We start from the raw sequence: 14,853 nt of genomic DNA, 5'->3' as shown, positions 1-14,853 counted from the left end.
TGGCGTTAACATGATCGATTTGACGCCAATCCAGAACAAGGCAAAAGGGAAATGATGGCGCCATAATTAAGAGCATCGCGATATTGGCTTTAGCTTGTCAGGGCTTAGCCGAACTTGCTTATCGGTCGTTCCGTGGGTTTGGCCCCATTTAACTGTTGAAGGCTTTCAATTTCTAATCTGATTGGTTGAACCAGTGGGATTTCCCGTCTTAGCAAATCAAAGCAGCGCACCTGGGCAGAAATTACCCTTGGCCTATATCTTGGCACGGTGCTTAATATATATTTTCAGGGAATTTTCTTCTCCGTGTTGGACGCTATGGATGGGGTCAGAACTACAGTTTCGCACTGATCGAGCCGCCCTGCACAGCCCGATCAATGATCTCCATGGCCTGGAATAGCTGATAATCATGCTGTTTAGGAGCGATAACCTGAACGCTAAGAGGTGAACCGAGGTACACGCGACGGTCAACCGTTTTCTCATCCCCTGTGAATCGAAGCCAATTAGCGAGACCTCACCGAGATAATGTGAATATCGAAAACTTACACAACTGCCGATTCGCCTTGTCCCAGCTTCCCAATACAGGCGTATCCATTTCCCGCCCAATCTCAAGGTCAGATTCTGTGAATGAACGGACAGGAACAGAGGCAGCTGGGTAGTCTAGCAGCACGAACGTCGAGGTGTACCCAACGGCGTTGTATCGGTCGAGCTCTGGGACCGGGTGTGGCGCCACAGGGCAAATTATGGCATCAACACGTCGAGCGACAGAAGCCTGCGATGTCAATGTCCACATCTTCATCATCTCCTCTTCAATCTCAGCACGCTGTGCCTGCAGATTTGCTAGTTGAACCACTGTCAGGGCTTTGCCACGCTTCAGACGGCCCTGCAGCCACGGAGTGAGTTCTTCACCCATGCTCTCGATGAGATCAAGCATGTGCGACCCATCATCAACGCCCATCAGCCGACCAGCGAGGGCTTGGCATCTAGGTAGGACAGATGGAACAGGGATATCAACGACTTCGACGCCGGGGGTACCGCGAAGCTTGTTGGCAACTTCGTTCAAAATACGGGTAATCGGGGGCAGAGGTGTGACAAGCCCATCTGTCTTGAGAACACCGATGGTGAAGTTACGTGGGGCGAGAGTAACCGGTACTGACTGTGATAGCCAGGAGCCCGGAATGCAATCTGCGCCGAATAGCTCCGCACGAGGCACGATTTCCGCCATGACGGCGTTGATGTCCGCAACAGAGCGAGCCAACGGACCTGCTACTGCTTGCAACCCTATCCGACCCTTGCCTTCAATCTGGCCGCTCTGTTGGCCCCCATATGGCACTCGTCCATTACTTGGCTTGAACCCATAGATACCCTGGCACATAGCTGGGATACGAATGCTACCTCCGATATCCGTGCCAAAACCGACCATGGACCCGCGCATGGCGAGCAAAGCGCCCTCTCCGCCAGTGCTGCCACCGGCAGTCCATTGACGGTTGAGAGGGTTTAGTGTGCGCCCGAAAAGGTGATTGCAGCTGTCCAATGTTCCGAGTGTTTGTGGTATGTTTGTCTTGGCGATCACCACCGCGCCCAGAGACTGCAGTAGGTCTACTAGTGGGGCATTTGCTTTGGCAGGCTTGAATGCCAAGGCAGACAATCCAATGCTTGAGTCCACACCTTTCACATTGAATGTATCCTTCACTGAGACCGGGAGCCCATGTAATGGGCCAATTGGGGCGCCCGTGCGCTGGAAGTGTTCGTCTAGCTCCCGGGCTCTTTGCAGGGCACGGTCGAAGAGTGGTTCGGTCAGACATCGGGTGAGTTGGTGAGCGACAGCCGCTCTCTGCAATTAGCCATAACTTTTAGTGCCTTGATCAAACACGATTAGCCGATCGGCAAGCGCACCTTGCAAAACCCTCGCACCACATCCTCGGCCTTCAATCGACCTTCTGTCATCTCCGCCACAAGGCCCCGCACGTCGTATTTCTCTGTGATTTCCAACTCCTTCTGTGTCATTATTCCACAAGACCGTGGAATATCCATCACCCCGACTCGTTTGTAGCTTTTTGGACCGACCGTGATCGAATCGGAGATCGAGAGCATCCCGTCGGGGATGAGGTGTGCGGGTAGCCGCCATTGGGCAGGGATAGCTGCAGCAAGCTCAGCTTGCTTGCGTTGGGCGATTGCCACATACTGAGGTTCCTGGGAGGCCATGATGAAAATATGAGAATTGACATCGAGGTGGAGAGGTGGTTTTAATGCGGGGGGAGTGTGGAGAACAACCTCGGCCCAGAGGTTGAGGTATTGTCCGCGGGTACCCGATTAGGAGGTACATATAGTGATGGTGTGCAACGTAGGGATTTTAATTCCAATCTAATGGGGTTTTTGTATTGCCAACTCGACCAGCTTAATATTTTGAGCTTTGCTTATGTCAATAGGAAAGTCGTTCCATTGTTACCTACAACATCAAATCAAAATTTACAGACTCCCCTTGAGCATAGCTCCGCCATCCGACGCAATGACTACTCCATTCAAATGACTCGAAGCCCTAGATCCGAGAAAGACAACCAAGCCAGCGATATCCTCAGCATTACCGAGCCGACCATTAGGTGAGGACGCCTCAATATCTTTCGTACCTCCTCTCGCCTCAATGAACTTTTCAGTCATCTTCGAAGGGTAGAACCCTGGGGCAATAACATTGGTCAAGATATGCCGCGGCCCAAGGGCAACTGCCAAATTCTTCGCAAGGTGGATAGAAGCCGCCTTGGAAGCGGAGTAAGAAAAGGTTGCATTATCCCCAACTGCGCCGATCACAAGACCTGCCACAGAGGCAGTGATGATGACGCGAGATGGATCTGTCTTGGTTGCCTTTGCTGTAAGTAGAGGGGTGAATCTAGCCCAATGTTAGAATCGCGCCTCTTCCTGGTTTCGCGTAGAACAGTAACCTACTTTTGAATGGTGTAGAACACGCTCTTTACATTCAAATCCATGACTTTTGAAAACATCGGCTCAGGGTGGGTGTCGAATTTCTCACCCCATGTTGCGCCAGCATTGGCGAGGAGGATATCAACATGGTCTGTGGTCTTGCCTACTTCAGCGACAAGTCGGTCTATCTCTGTCATGTCTGAGCTGTCGGCTGGGACAGAGATGGCTTGTGCGCCGGGCTGTTTGTTAGGGATGGCATTGAGAGCTGCAACTGCCTCGTCGCATGCTGCCTTCTTCCGGGAGGTGATGTAGACTTTGGAGCAGCCGGCCTGGAGAAGACTGCCGAGATGTCAGCAGATGTGATCGGGTAATAATTCTTGTATTGCTGGAGAGGTACATACCCTGAGGCTGCATGTAGTCCTAACCCACGGGACCCACCTGTTACGACAGCGACCTTGCCCTCAAGAGAGAAGATGCTGGTAAAATTGGAAAGTTTGACTTGTTCGTCGACGGACATGATGAAACAAACTGGAACTGATATTAGAATGATGATTTCGAGGAAAAGAAGTTTCCCCTAGCTATTTGTATCTGTACAAGCCGAAATGGCCGAGGTTTATTGAAACTCTGCCCCGCTTGGAATCTCCCCAGATTGCAAGATTAGAAGCCTGGAGGGATTAATAATCTGTATATCATTCCATTTCCAGATTGTCCTGCTTTCATATGCTCATCGGTGATACGTTGATGTTACAATGGTCTTGAATAATCCAATGAGAGCAGCTTATTTGTGGTTTAATAAAGTCAAAAAAATGCATATACCGTGTGCTTCTAATAGGAATGGTTACGCTTTTTAAGGGCAATCCAACGGACGTCTGGTTCTGGTTTCAGTCAGAAAGTGTTGGGCATTATCTTGAAGAATAGTTGCATTCCATACCAGGTAACTATTCGAAATTACAGTAAGAATCTAACGAGCAAATCCCACCTAGTTTCCCCCTTTGTCTCTCCTTGTGTGACGTATGATCGTTGTGTTCCTAAAAGACCCCCAAAAATCCCATAAAGCCCAAAGCCCACCCCAACTGAAGTGCCAAATGGGCTAGGCTTTAGACCCTATGTTCGGGCTCACCGGCGGGCTGCATGTGGGGAAAACCCCCCTGGGCCCTTTATAGGGGCTTAATGGGACACAATAGGCATCACGCAATACAAGTATCATTGATCGCAGCTGTATAAGTGATATAGAGTTTGCCAGTAGTTCTGGGGATTCTAATTACTACTTCAGCCCCAAAATGTAGGTTGTACGATGATGTCGATGTGCAAACACAGCAGATTACCACTAGGCCACAACAGAAACCGAGGTTCCTGTTTATAGCCTAGGGGGCTTGTATTGCGCTCACAGATGATCGAGGAAGGAACTAGACACTGATCCCTAGGCTGTGGCAATAGAGAGATATTAGGTGGCTGAGATCGCCGATATCACGCTCCACAGGTATTGCCTGCCCAGTATAAATAGACTGCGATCTGTGTAAAATCCTTCTTATCAAGCAGCTACTTTATATATATCCTGGCCGTAGTTATGCAGAGTAATGGAGGCTGATGGGCACCTTATAGGCCCCTATTAATGACCTCTGGGCTGGGTTGGGCCTTAAAGATCGAGCCCATAGCACACTGCTGGTTGAGCTTTGGGCCCGGAATATAGGACCATTTGTGGATGTTGCAGAGGTCGAGTTGTTACATTAGACTGGTTTAGAGAATGGCGCAAAGAGAGATTGTATATGGCGCCTGGAAATTAGACCGGAAACATTCAAGACGAAGAAAGGAGAGCATATTAGAGAAAATTTCGAAATCTGCTCAATCCATCTCCACCTGTGGATATCTCTACCTTGGTGGCCGCAAGATCCGTGTTGTCACATCACTTTCGACAAGCATTGAGTTGAGGGACCTTGGTGGTATATTTCTTGTCTACATTTCCACTCCTCCTTTCCACTCTTCTCTGCACCCCCACATCCACAATTTCACTATGTCTTCTCAAACATACACTCTGCCTCCTCTCCCCTACGCCTACGATGTAAGTCTCATCCGGTCATAGATGCTAGATATTCCTTGCTTTGAAGCTAACAATCAGCAGGCCTTGGAGCCCGTCATCTCCAAGGAGATAATGGAGCTGCACCATCAGAGGCACCACCAGACATACATCAACAACTTGAACGCGGCATTCTCCGCTCAAGTATCTGCGACTGCGTCAAACAATGTCCTCACATTGGTTTCATTGCAACAGAAGATCCGTTTCCATGGCGGTGGCCATATCAACCACTCACTGTTCTGGAAGAACCTGACTCCCCCCAACACACCTGGTAATGATATCGGCGCCGCACCTACTCTGCGTGAAGCTATCATCTCCCGCTGGGGCTCGCACGAAGCCTTTGTCAAAGCGTTTAGTAACGAGCTTCTCGGTATTCAGGGGAGTGGCTGGGGATGGTTGGTGAGCAAGGGTGGTGTCAAGGGACGACTTGAGATTGTTACAACCAAGGATCAGGACCCTGTCAATGAACCCGATGTACCTGTCTTCGGTGTTGATATGTGGGAACATGCCTACTACCTCCAAGTGAGTTTATCTCTATCTTTTGTTCGTTACTGTTTGTATTCGTCTGCTAATCTGTGGATAGTACCTGAACAACAAGGCTGGCTATGTCGAAGGAATTTGGAAGATCCTCCACTGGGCGGAAGCAGAGAAGCGCTACACTGCTGGCGTGGAAAGCCTACTGAAGCTGTGAGGGCTTGACTGAGTCACAGTTCTCAGTCTCAGTTAGTTTCAATGATCAGGTAGTCTACTAGGAAGTCTAGTGTTTTCGACTCATGCAAGATGATTTATGGTTGCAATTATGTCTATGATGTATGTCCGTAGATAGGTCTCAATAGACGCTCGTCCCATTAATTGTATCCCACCACTCCAGTTCCAATAATTGGCCCCCCTTGCTCTCTAACTGTCACTTGTCGGCCAATGACGCCCTTCTCCGAGACGCCCAGGTCCAGCCTCTCGGGCAGCTCGAATTCAAACTCCCTTGGATTCGTCGTGTTGGTGTTCTTGTCATTTTCCATATTCAGGCAGAACTGATGAAGCGGGGAATTGGGATGGGACGTAGCGGAGAGGTCGCCATATTTTCTAACATCGACTGTAAGCCTTTGTCCGTTCAAATAGCTCCCGAGGTCGCGAGGTAGGATAAACTCACTCAATGCGTATATCCACATTTCGGCATCTTCTGAGTGCGGTGTATGTCTCTCCATCTTCCGTCCGAAAGATTGCTTTCGTCTTACGGTCTAATGCATCTGTTTCGCGAAAGAAAAGAGAGTATGATGACAATGAGCCAGTTGATGATGATGATGATGATGCAAATGAGGATACCGATTCTGGTGACGAGGATAATGATGCTTCCGAGAGACTCGACCTTGGACGTGTGTCTCGGGGGAATATGACAGCAATGGTGCCTCCAAATGTTGGGCGGTTGGTTTCTCCACACATGATGATCTATAAGAGTGAAGGTGTTGAAATGAGATGAGATGAAAGAGGGCTGATATACAGATTACTATATTGATTGTATGTGACAAAGAAGAAAAAAGACAAAAGACAAGGCAGACCGTCTAAATACCATCCACAACACCCCCAAGGTGCTCAAGGTGAGAGTGATCGAGCACGAGTGAGCACATTAAAAGTGGATTTCCTCAAATCTGCTCATGTGGGGCCCGTTGGTGCCTTACTGCCCTGTGGCCTTGTTTCATAGGCATATATAAGTGCCTCAGGCAGAATTTTGTGGTCTGTCACAATGTATAAATAACCCCTGATTAATACTTCGTTTCACTATAAGCGCTTAACCCAGTGTCCATTGCAATCAAAATGGTTACATGAGAGTCGGCGTTGGGCCGTGTTGGGTCATCATACCCCTCCTTCCTCTCCCCTACAACATACACAAACCCACCATCAAAAAAATGGCCCAGCCACCTCCCGCCGAGGACTATTATAACCTAGGTGAATATCGTCGCAGTGTGACCACGACGAGCGAAAATGCCCAGCTTTGGTTTAGCCGGGGCTTGATCTGGGCCTACGCCTTCAACCATGAAGAATCTGCCTGTTGCTTCGAAAAGGTCGTCAAATTCGACCCGACATGCGCCATGGGATACTGGGGCATTGCCCTTGCCCTGGGGCCCAACTATAATAAGCCATGGCAACTATTTGATGGGGAAGATCTTTCGTCTACCACGACTCGCGCCCATCGCGCCATTTTGGAGGCGAAGAAACATGCTCACGCTGCGACGCCTTTGGAGAATGCTCTTATCAATGCACTGCAGCACCGATATCCCCAAGAACAGCCCGTAGAGGACTGCACGGAATGGGACAAGAACTACGCAGAGGCAATGACATTAGTGTACAATGATTATCCGGATGACCTCGACGTGACCGCGCTATACTGCGATGCGCTAATGAATTTGACTCCATGGGGCCTGTGGGACATCAAGACGGGCGAGGCCACACCAGGAGCCAAAACATTCGAAGCAGAAAAAGCGCTGGATCGGGTTTTGAAACGCGACGAGGCTCTCGACCATCCCGGCATCTTGCACCTCTACATCCATCTGATGGAAATGTCCCCCACACCTGAAATTGCCCTACCGGTAGCGGAGTACCTTCGCGGCCTTGTACCAGATGCCGGTCATCTGGAGCATATGCCTTCCCACATTGATGTCTTGTGTGGGGAGTACAAACGTGCAGTAGCGGCTAATACCTCTGCAATTCGCGCAGACGAAAAGTTCCTCGCCAACCAGCCCATGGGCCATTTCTATAACCTGTACCGCGCACACGATTATCACTTTCGGATGTATGCTGCTCTGCTGGGTGGCCGATCGAAGGTCGCGCTTGAGTCTGGAGCTGAGCTCGCGCGGATCATTACCGAGCCTCTTCTGCGCATCGAGTCTCCGCCGATGGCAGACTGGCTGGAGGGATTTGTCGCTATGCAAATGCATGGACTTGTGCGGTTCGGTCGCTGGGAGGACATCATTACTATAGAGCTTCCAAAAGATGCAGAACTTTACTGCGTCACCACTGCAATGATGCACTATGCAAAGGGCATTGCGTTTGCTGCTACCAGCCGTGTCGTGGAAGCAGAAGAACAGCGAGAGCATTTTCTGCGAGCAATGAAGCTTGTCCCAGCTTCCCGGACGATCTTCAATAACCGTTGCATCGACATTCTTCGGGTCGGTGAGGCAATGCTCGATGGTGAGATTGCGTATCGCCGTGGCGAATATAACACTGCGTTTTCGTATCTCCGGGACGCTGTTAAGCGAGATGATACGTTGCCGTATGATGAGCCATGGGGCTGGATGCAGCCAACGAGACACGCGCTGGGGGCGTTGTTACTCGAACAAGATCGAGTTGAGGAGGCTGCAGCTGTGTATTCTGCGGACCTTGGAATTGATACATCTCTGCCTCGCGCTTTGAGACATCCGGGTAATGTATGGGCTTCACATGGGTATCATGAATGTTTGGTTAAGATGGGCCGGAAGCACGAGGCGCGTGCCATGTTGCCGCAACTGAGGATTAATTTAGCGTGGGCGGATGTACCCATTAAATCATCGTGCTTCTGCCGACAGAGAACTGATTAATTCTCTTTCATGTTTTGAATTAACTATTGAGCCTCTTGGATATTGCGTAAGGGACATTTGTTCTAGGTAGCCAAAATACTATACTGGGATTCGCATCAAACACACGAGCAGCTGGTTTCCATGACGGAGATGGACCAGGAACGTGAGATCCGACGCGGTGAACATTTCTGGCCACCATGAATGCTCCTATCAGACCCCATATCGTCTTTCGTCCGGGGTAGAAATGATAACAAAGAGTGATGCTTAGATGTAATTGTAGAATGTGGGCTGGTAACTTACACGGCTGTACCACAGAGGTCGTATGCGTGTTCAAATCCACAGGTTATTTCTTGTTTACGAGATTGAACATTCTCAACAGATAGTTTCACATGTGCTGCAAAACAACATATGATATGGAGACTTGAAACTGTTGCAATAAACATGAATGATCATTGGACGCCATCTCATAACATGGCCAATAGATGCCGTAACTGGACGATTTGTCAATACCATCAGCAGAAGCTAGCGCTTCTTCCCCCTTTGTGATTAGCTGTACTTTTGACCAGCATGGCCCTTCCCTTCATGTACCAGAAGTTGTGAGTCAAATTGGCTCGATATCGAACCTCATTTGTAGGTTTCCCATAATAGTCCATGTATGAATGGCGTCAATGCGGTGCGTGCGTCTTGGCCAAGCCCCCAGAACCAGACGGGCGACACCCCTTCCCAGCTTCGTACCCAGAAGTTCCTGATACTCTCTAGTACCATATGTCCAGCACTGGGGTTCAGGGTCATCAAACCAGTGTAAGCCATGACGAGGGTATAGATGTATTTCCACGTATGGCCAGGTGAAGAGATTCTGAACGTTGAGAAAGTAAACGTGCCGGAGCGTGTCGATATGATTATCAAGTTGGTACTGTGCTTGAGCCACTTGAGACCAATAAGGCCCAGTCCTTCTTGTAATATTGTCAACGAAGATAGCCCCGAGTCCGGTATGGTGCTGGTAAACACTCCAGCCCTGTTGGTCACCATCATAACGCCTCAAAAAAACATAACGCCAATCGTCTCCTGTCGAGAGCCCAGTGGATTGGATGCTGCCCGCTTCCTCGGGCGTTGACCTAAAATCATTTAGATAAACCTCGAAACTCTGGTCTTGGAGTGGGTGGTTGACTAGATCTTCCCAGGTGACTCTTGATCTTCGGATTGGACATGCTGTTGTGTTTCGGCCGGCTATCCATGCTTGATATTGAGCCCCGATGTTTCGATAATTGCTGACGGTGTCATCCGAAATATATTCGTCCCAGGAGATGTCTGAAGAGGGGAGCGGTGGAGAGTGCGAAGAGCTACCATCAGTAGGTCGTCTGGATGCTATTGCAATGGCGTCCGAGAGTTGCCATCTTAGGCTTCTTTGTCGTAGCGGCGGCCGTATTGTTGGCGTTTGAGGTGACTGGGGCGGAGGTGATACCTGCTCAGATGATTCGTTATCGGAGCTGTGCCGTCGCGTAGGTCGGTAGGAACGCGTTTCATCCCGGGTGCTGTGTCTCCGCCTGCCACGAAATGATGTGGTTAATTGGTAGTCTCCTGGAGCTTCGCTAGGTCCGTCGAAAGAATAGTGGTGCAGGTCAAAACTCTGGATGCTAGTACCGGTGATAGGTGCTTGGAGTCTCGAGTGTGAAGTCAGGGGTTGTCGTGGAACTGTCTGGTTAGCTGCCATGCCACGATTATCACTTTCAAATGTGCCTCACCCTGTCTGATCCCGTTTTGGCCATTCTCGTGTTGACCACTGAACTCTCCATCAAGATGAGAGCGACTTATACATATACGCACTGACGAAAGGTATTGCTGTCTCATTTTTGGGAGAGACGGAACGAATTGTCACTTGGGCTGTGCGTCATGCATGATTTGCCGTTGCAGAGATGTCAGGTTGAAATGAGCCTTTGACAGGTAATTGGCAAAAGCAGGTACTAGACTGTAGACTATGTACCCTGTCGTGGCATTTAAATACTCGCTCACATCCTCCTCTTGTTCGAACATCTCGAAAGAATCTTCTACTTGCATTTGAGACGTTTAACTGGCATTCACGTCGACCTCTCATCCTTTCCGGCCTCCTATTCGACATTCATCAGCTCTGATTCTCATCGTCAGTATGTGTTATGTCTATATGATGTCCGTGATCACAAGTAGGGAGCGACTTTGGCTGGTGAAGTTGAAAATTTGCCGCTATTCTCATGACCTTCATTGTCCCTTGCGTGTTTTCGTGGTCGTGCCGCCTTTTATCCCAGTTCATCTAATACGGATGCCTTCGCGAGAGGTTCTTGATTATGTATGCGACTTGCTACTCGAACTGGTCATCCAGGATGCTCGCGAGGAACGGAGGGATAGATTGAGGAATTTGAACCTGGAGCTGAGAGAACTACTTCTCTGAGATGAGACATGGTTTACAGATAATGTCTCTCTAATGTTTTGCCATCAATTCTTAAATTTTTCCTCGCTTTTTTTTTTTCATATTTCTTCTTTCAGATGCTTCGCACTTTTCATATTTTTGACAGGAAACGGCCACCTCAATTTCATGTTGACTTGACGTGGGGATTCATTTTGGGCCGATATGAAGTCTTTCCCCGATGTTTGACTAACGAGATGAGCTCTTGAAAGCGCTCAATTATTGAGATGTAATAATACAACACAATATACAGAGTTACCAGCAAAGCGGACATACTGTCCCACTAAAATCGGCAGTGAATGAAAAGGATGTAGATAATCCAAGTGAGCGACAGTCTACAAATGACCTCTCAGAAGCTCGCTTACATTTACTAGACACAGTATATACAATAAACCTAATCATCTGTTGTCACCTACTAGTCTACTGCGCTTAATGAAAATTGCAATGTCATTATTTTCTGTCCTACCGCCTACTTGTAGATATAACCCCAAGAAGAAGATGCTAGGAAACTGCCTAGGCAGGATTTCGCGCGCAATAAGGGAATTCCATGAGCCCCGTATCCGCTACCAGAAGGGAAAGTACCCGTGGCTGGGAGAGGAATCGATAACGTGGTCATTGAAGCGTATTCATGCTCCCTCGGCAAATATAGGGCAATGAATTGTCATATACGATCGCGGCGCGATATTCAAATACATAGACAGCAGTTTCAATGCGAAAGTGATACGACGTTAGGTATTCGAGTTGGAAAAATGAACCTTGGAAAACGTGCATTGCCAAATATATCAGCCCTCTAGAGATGTCAAAGTTGATGCTGCAGCTTATTTGCTGTCTCGTTGGAAAAGCAGCACCAGCCTTTGTGAAACACTAATCATTGGTTCATCAGGCAAGAATGAAACCACTTCTAGCCCAGACGGAGCGCAAATTGGGAATGATATACGATAAGGGAACGAGGTAGGTTGGTCTACGTTAATTGGCTTGTATCTCGTTCAACTAAGAGTTTTATTGAGCGGATTCTGGCTGAACTCTCGCAGCAAGACAGATTTTGAAGATGCACAGTTGCTTTCTGTTGGAGATCATTGATCTTTTTGCCAGGAATGATGAAGTGGTGTATCAATGACAGTGTATCAATGCCATGTCTATGATTGTCATAGGCGTGATGTTTTTGAGATAGCTCAAGAAAAGGTAGCGCATTACCAAGTGATCGCTAGAAATAGGCACATGCCACTGCTCATCATATTCCCTAACGTAATCCTCCGTGATTTTCTTCATTATCTCAATAGCATTCATATCAGGTCTTCCGTCACAGTGATAATCGAGCTTCACAACCCATACAAGTGGCCAGTCCTGATTGTATCCAATCTGCAATATTGAGGTAGAAGATTTCCCCCACAATGCTTGCACAACAAAGAAACGCAGAAACACTAATTCCTAGGAAAGAAGCCGATCATCTTGAATATTCTTCCACATATACCAAAGATCGACATTGACTTGTAATCCGAAGAAAACCACGCCTGGCCAGAAGGCAATGCCACCGTTCCATGCCATAGGGCCTGTGTGATGCATGTGGATCCCGCTGGCGAGGGAATAAACAATTGGAGCAACGATATTGATTAAGCCCATGCTTCTTGGAAGTATAGGGTTAGGTCTCTTATCGCTGAAGATCGCCCATGCAACCGTCCAGCCCTGCACTAAGAAGATTGGCCACACTAGAAACATGGCCATGTACAGAATATCATTCAGGAGCTGTGTCAGCTCTGGTCCGTAATCGCGGAAGTTCAATAGGCCCATGGCGATGGCAGCCAGCATAAAGGCACTAAATGATGCTGCGGCGCTCGCAAGTTGAAGGTCGGACAGTATAGGGTCGATTTCGGGGATTTTACGAATCTGACGGGTCAGAGCTGCCGCATAGACGAGGTATAAAGCCCCGGCAACCATGATGAAGATACTACCGGCCTGTGCACCCTTTATATGATGCCTGTAATGGGTCTCAACACGCCTAGCATCCCACCACGGTGCAGTAGGGGGAATATTGCCAGATCCTGCCAATGCAATCACGAAGAATATGATGCAGAGGCTACCGCACGCAATGGCAATGGATTCCCACCGCTTAGTCGTAAGGGCATTTGCCAGACGCCGTGAGTTGGATTGGAGCCCCATGGTGAACTTGAGTGGAAGAATCAATGTGAATGGCAATTTCGTGATAAGCCTGGGTAATTTATATAACTTGTGGGTCTGGAGTCAAAACGCTTTTCAAATGCACACGAGAATCCGAAAAGGATTTGCAGTCTTCATCGATGTAGATCTCATCACACAAATCTGGAAAGTTGCATAGAACGCTACTTCCACATGTTTCACGGCCGGGGGCGAAGACTGCGATCCTTACTCCGCCATATAAAATCAAGTGCAGATCTCGCAGATCCTGCCAATCTTGATCTTTCATACAGATTCATTTGCTTGCTATCTATACCAGTGTAACAGGCGAACCCTCTCCACCTCTCGACTTTTCTTTGAAAGCCAGCCCAAAAAAAGATGCTCTCCCTCTGCAGCTACATGATCGTCACATCATCGAGGGGGGTTGAATGCCAACAATCTGGGATATACCAGGTTCAAAATACAATATCTGATTTTTTGGGTGGGCTTGCTTGTTGTACTCGATTGCCATGTTATATTCAAGGCGAACAAATTGAGGTGAACGTAGCAGAAAATACAAAGTAGTATTCGGCCACTGACGCAAAAGGACGAATGACATGTTCCGGTTCTTCAAAGTAGCCTGCAATGAATGTGCCAAGTCCTTTGCGATTTTTGTCTCGCAAGCGATTGACTCCATCCCCATAAGATGTTGTATCTCTCCCCCTCAATTTCGGATATTGAATTCAGAAAGCTGTTGTAGAGTCCAGCACTTTGCGGATACATTCCACCATCTTCACAGTGGTGGATGGACGATACGGGATGGCATGGCCACCATCATGAACAAGAACCTCCCTGTTCCACGAAACACAGAAATCTTGTAATTGGGCCGCATGAGAGCCGTAGCTATCATTGAGAGCATAGATGTGTGCAGTAGGGACTTCTATGGGAACGGAAATTGCATGACCGGCGCCATATCTCTCCAAGAACTGGGTCGTCTGATCCCATTTGTGAATATAAACAGGATCTAGAAGCTCCGGAATCGTCGCAGAGAGATTGACAGCGCAAGGCTCGCTAGTTTCAGGCATCGGATAATAGCAAGTACCTCTGCCATCGACAGAAAACGGTCGAGACTCTGAATCAAACGGGAGCGAGGCCGAGAAGAACACGGCAGACCTAAATGGCTGTTCGGAAGGTGAGCTATGTCTTGCATGGTAGAGCATATAGGACGCGGCTAAGGCTGAGCCTTGGGAAAATGCAAAAACCCCGTCAAATGACCCCTCCTCGGCGACAGCTTTGTCCAGGAGCTGGAAGGCAGAACGTATCTGAGACGGCGTGCAAAGGTCAAAATACGACAAGTATGGCCCCGCGAAATAGTCTTTCACTCCTAATAGTACCGAACGCAAACGTAATCAGCATTAAATGCAGATATCCTATTTGACCAACAAACCTTTTTCTGGCTCAACTTCAACCTCTCCCTGCAAGAAATGAAACTCGTGTTCAGCAAACTCCTTCAATATGGCCGCCAGCTGTGCCTCGAGAATTGCTGCGTTGGAACCAGCGCCATGAAGACATAAAAAACGCATTTTTCACAAAGACGGCTCTATGTTCATGGAAGAAAAACACAGGACCGATCTTCCGAAGATGAGAGAGTTTCTCTTTCAGTTAAATCTGCCTATACCAGCACATTCAAAACTGATACGTCATTCTACGAGAGAGGATCAGACAAGATAATGATGGGAACTTTTAAAGCA

At 48.4% G+C, this 14,853-nt stretch overlaps 8 protein-coding genes across 8 annotated transcripts; 2 read left to right on the top strand and 6 right to left on the bottom strand.

Moving 5' to 3' along the window:
• Window positions 1-331: 331 nt before the first annotated feature.
• N7500_004453 (putative general amidase) lies at window positions 332-2,202 on the bottom strand (the record flags this gene model as incomplete). Its single annotated transcript, XM_056675599.1, has 3 exons — window positions 332-483; window positions 544-1,831; window positions 1,894-2,202. 3 exons carry the CDS (start codon window positions 2,200-2,202, stop codon window positions 332-334), a joined length of 1,749 nt encoding a protein of 582 aa, XP_056530599.1.
• A 264-nt stretch (window positions 2,203-2,466) lies between these two features.
• N7500_004452 (oxidoreductase, short-chain dehydrogenase/reductase family) lies at window positions 2,467-3,430 on the bottom strand (the record flags this gene model as incomplete). Its single annotated transcript, XM_056675598.1, has 3 exons — window positions 2,467-2,881; window positions 2,938-3,252; window positions 3,315-3,430. The coding sequence occupies 3 exons, from the start codon at window positions 3,428-3,430 to the stop codon at window positions 2,467-2,469; spliced, it is 846 nt and encodes a 281-aa protein (XP_056530598.1).
• A 1,494-nt stretch (window positions 3,431-4,924) lies between these two features.
• Window positions 4,925-5,678, top strand: N7500_004451 (superoxide dismutase; the record flags this gene model as incomplete). Its single annotated transcript, XM_056675597.1, has 3 exons — window positions 4,925-4,972; window positions 5,033-5,509; window positions 5,571-5,678. 3 exons carry the CDS (start codon window positions 4,925-4,927, stop codon window positions 5,676-5,678), a joined length of 633 nt encoding a protein of 210 aa, XP_056530597.1.
• A 157-nt stretch (window positions 5,679-5,835) lies between these two features.
• Window positions 5,836-6,424, bottom strand: N7500_004450 (uncharacterized protein; the record flags this gene model as incomplete). The annotated part of the gene is made up of 2 exons (XM_056675596.1): window positions 5,836-6,067; window positions 6,135-6,424. 2 exons carry the CDS (start codon window positions 6,422-6,424, stop codon window positions 5,836-5,838), a joined length of 522 nt encoding a protein of 173 aa, XP_056530596.1.
• Window positions 6,425-6,888: 464 nt separating this feature from the next.
• On the top strand, window positions 6,889-8,556 carry N7500_004449 (TPR domain protein; the record flags this gene model as incomplete). Its single annotated transcript, XM_056675595.1, has 1 exon — window positions 6,889-8,556. One exon carries the CDS (start codon window positions 6,889-6,891, stop codon window positions 8,554-8,556), a length of 1,668 nt encoding a protein of 555 aa, XP_056530595.1.
• A 580-nt stretch (window positions 8,557-9,136) lies between these two features.
• Window positions 9,137-10,301, bottom strand: N7500_004448 (uncharacterized protein; the record flags this gene model as incomplete). Its single annotated transcript, XM_056675594.1, has 2 exons — window positions 9,137-10,162; window positions 10,278-10,301. 2 exons carry the CDS (start codon window positions 10,299-10,301, stop codon window positions 9,137-9,139), a joined length of 1,050 nt encoding a protein of 349 aa, XP_056530594.1.
• Window positions 10,302-12,400: 2,099 nt separating this feature from the next.
• On the bottom strand, window positions 12,401-13,129 carry N7500_004447 (uncharacterized protein; the record flags this gene model as incomplete). The annotated part of the gene is made up of 1 exon (XM_056675593.1): window positions 12,401-13,129. The coding sequence occupies one exon, from the start codon at window positions 13,127-13,129 to the stop codon at window positions 12,401-12,403; it is 729 nt and encodes a 242-aa protein (XP_056530593.1).
• Window positions 13,130-13,845: 716 nt separating this feature from the next.
• Window positions 13,846-14,685, bottom strand: N7500_004446 (Serine hydrolase FSH; the record flags this gene model as incomplete). The annotated part of the gene is made up of 2 exons (XM_056675592.1): window positions 13,846-14,486; window positions 14,550-14,685. The coding sequence occupies 2 exons, from the start codon at window positions 14,683-14,685 to the stop codon at window positions 13,846-13,848; spliced, it is 777 nt and encodes a 258-aa protein (XP_056530592.1).
• Window positions 14,686-14,853: the final 168 nt, after the last annotated feature.

This window comes from Penicillium coprophilum (genome assembly GCF_028826855.1).
Source record: "Penicillium coprophilum strain IBT 35676 chromosome Unknown utg000004l_segment0_segment0, whole genome shotgun sequence".
NCBI lineage: Eukaryota > Fungi > Ascomycota > Eurotiomycetes > Eurotiales > Aspergillaceae > Penicillium > Penicillium coprophilum.
The sequence above is the reverse complement of the archived record's forward strand: the minus strand, read 5'-3'. Positions and strand labels throughout refer to the sequence as shown.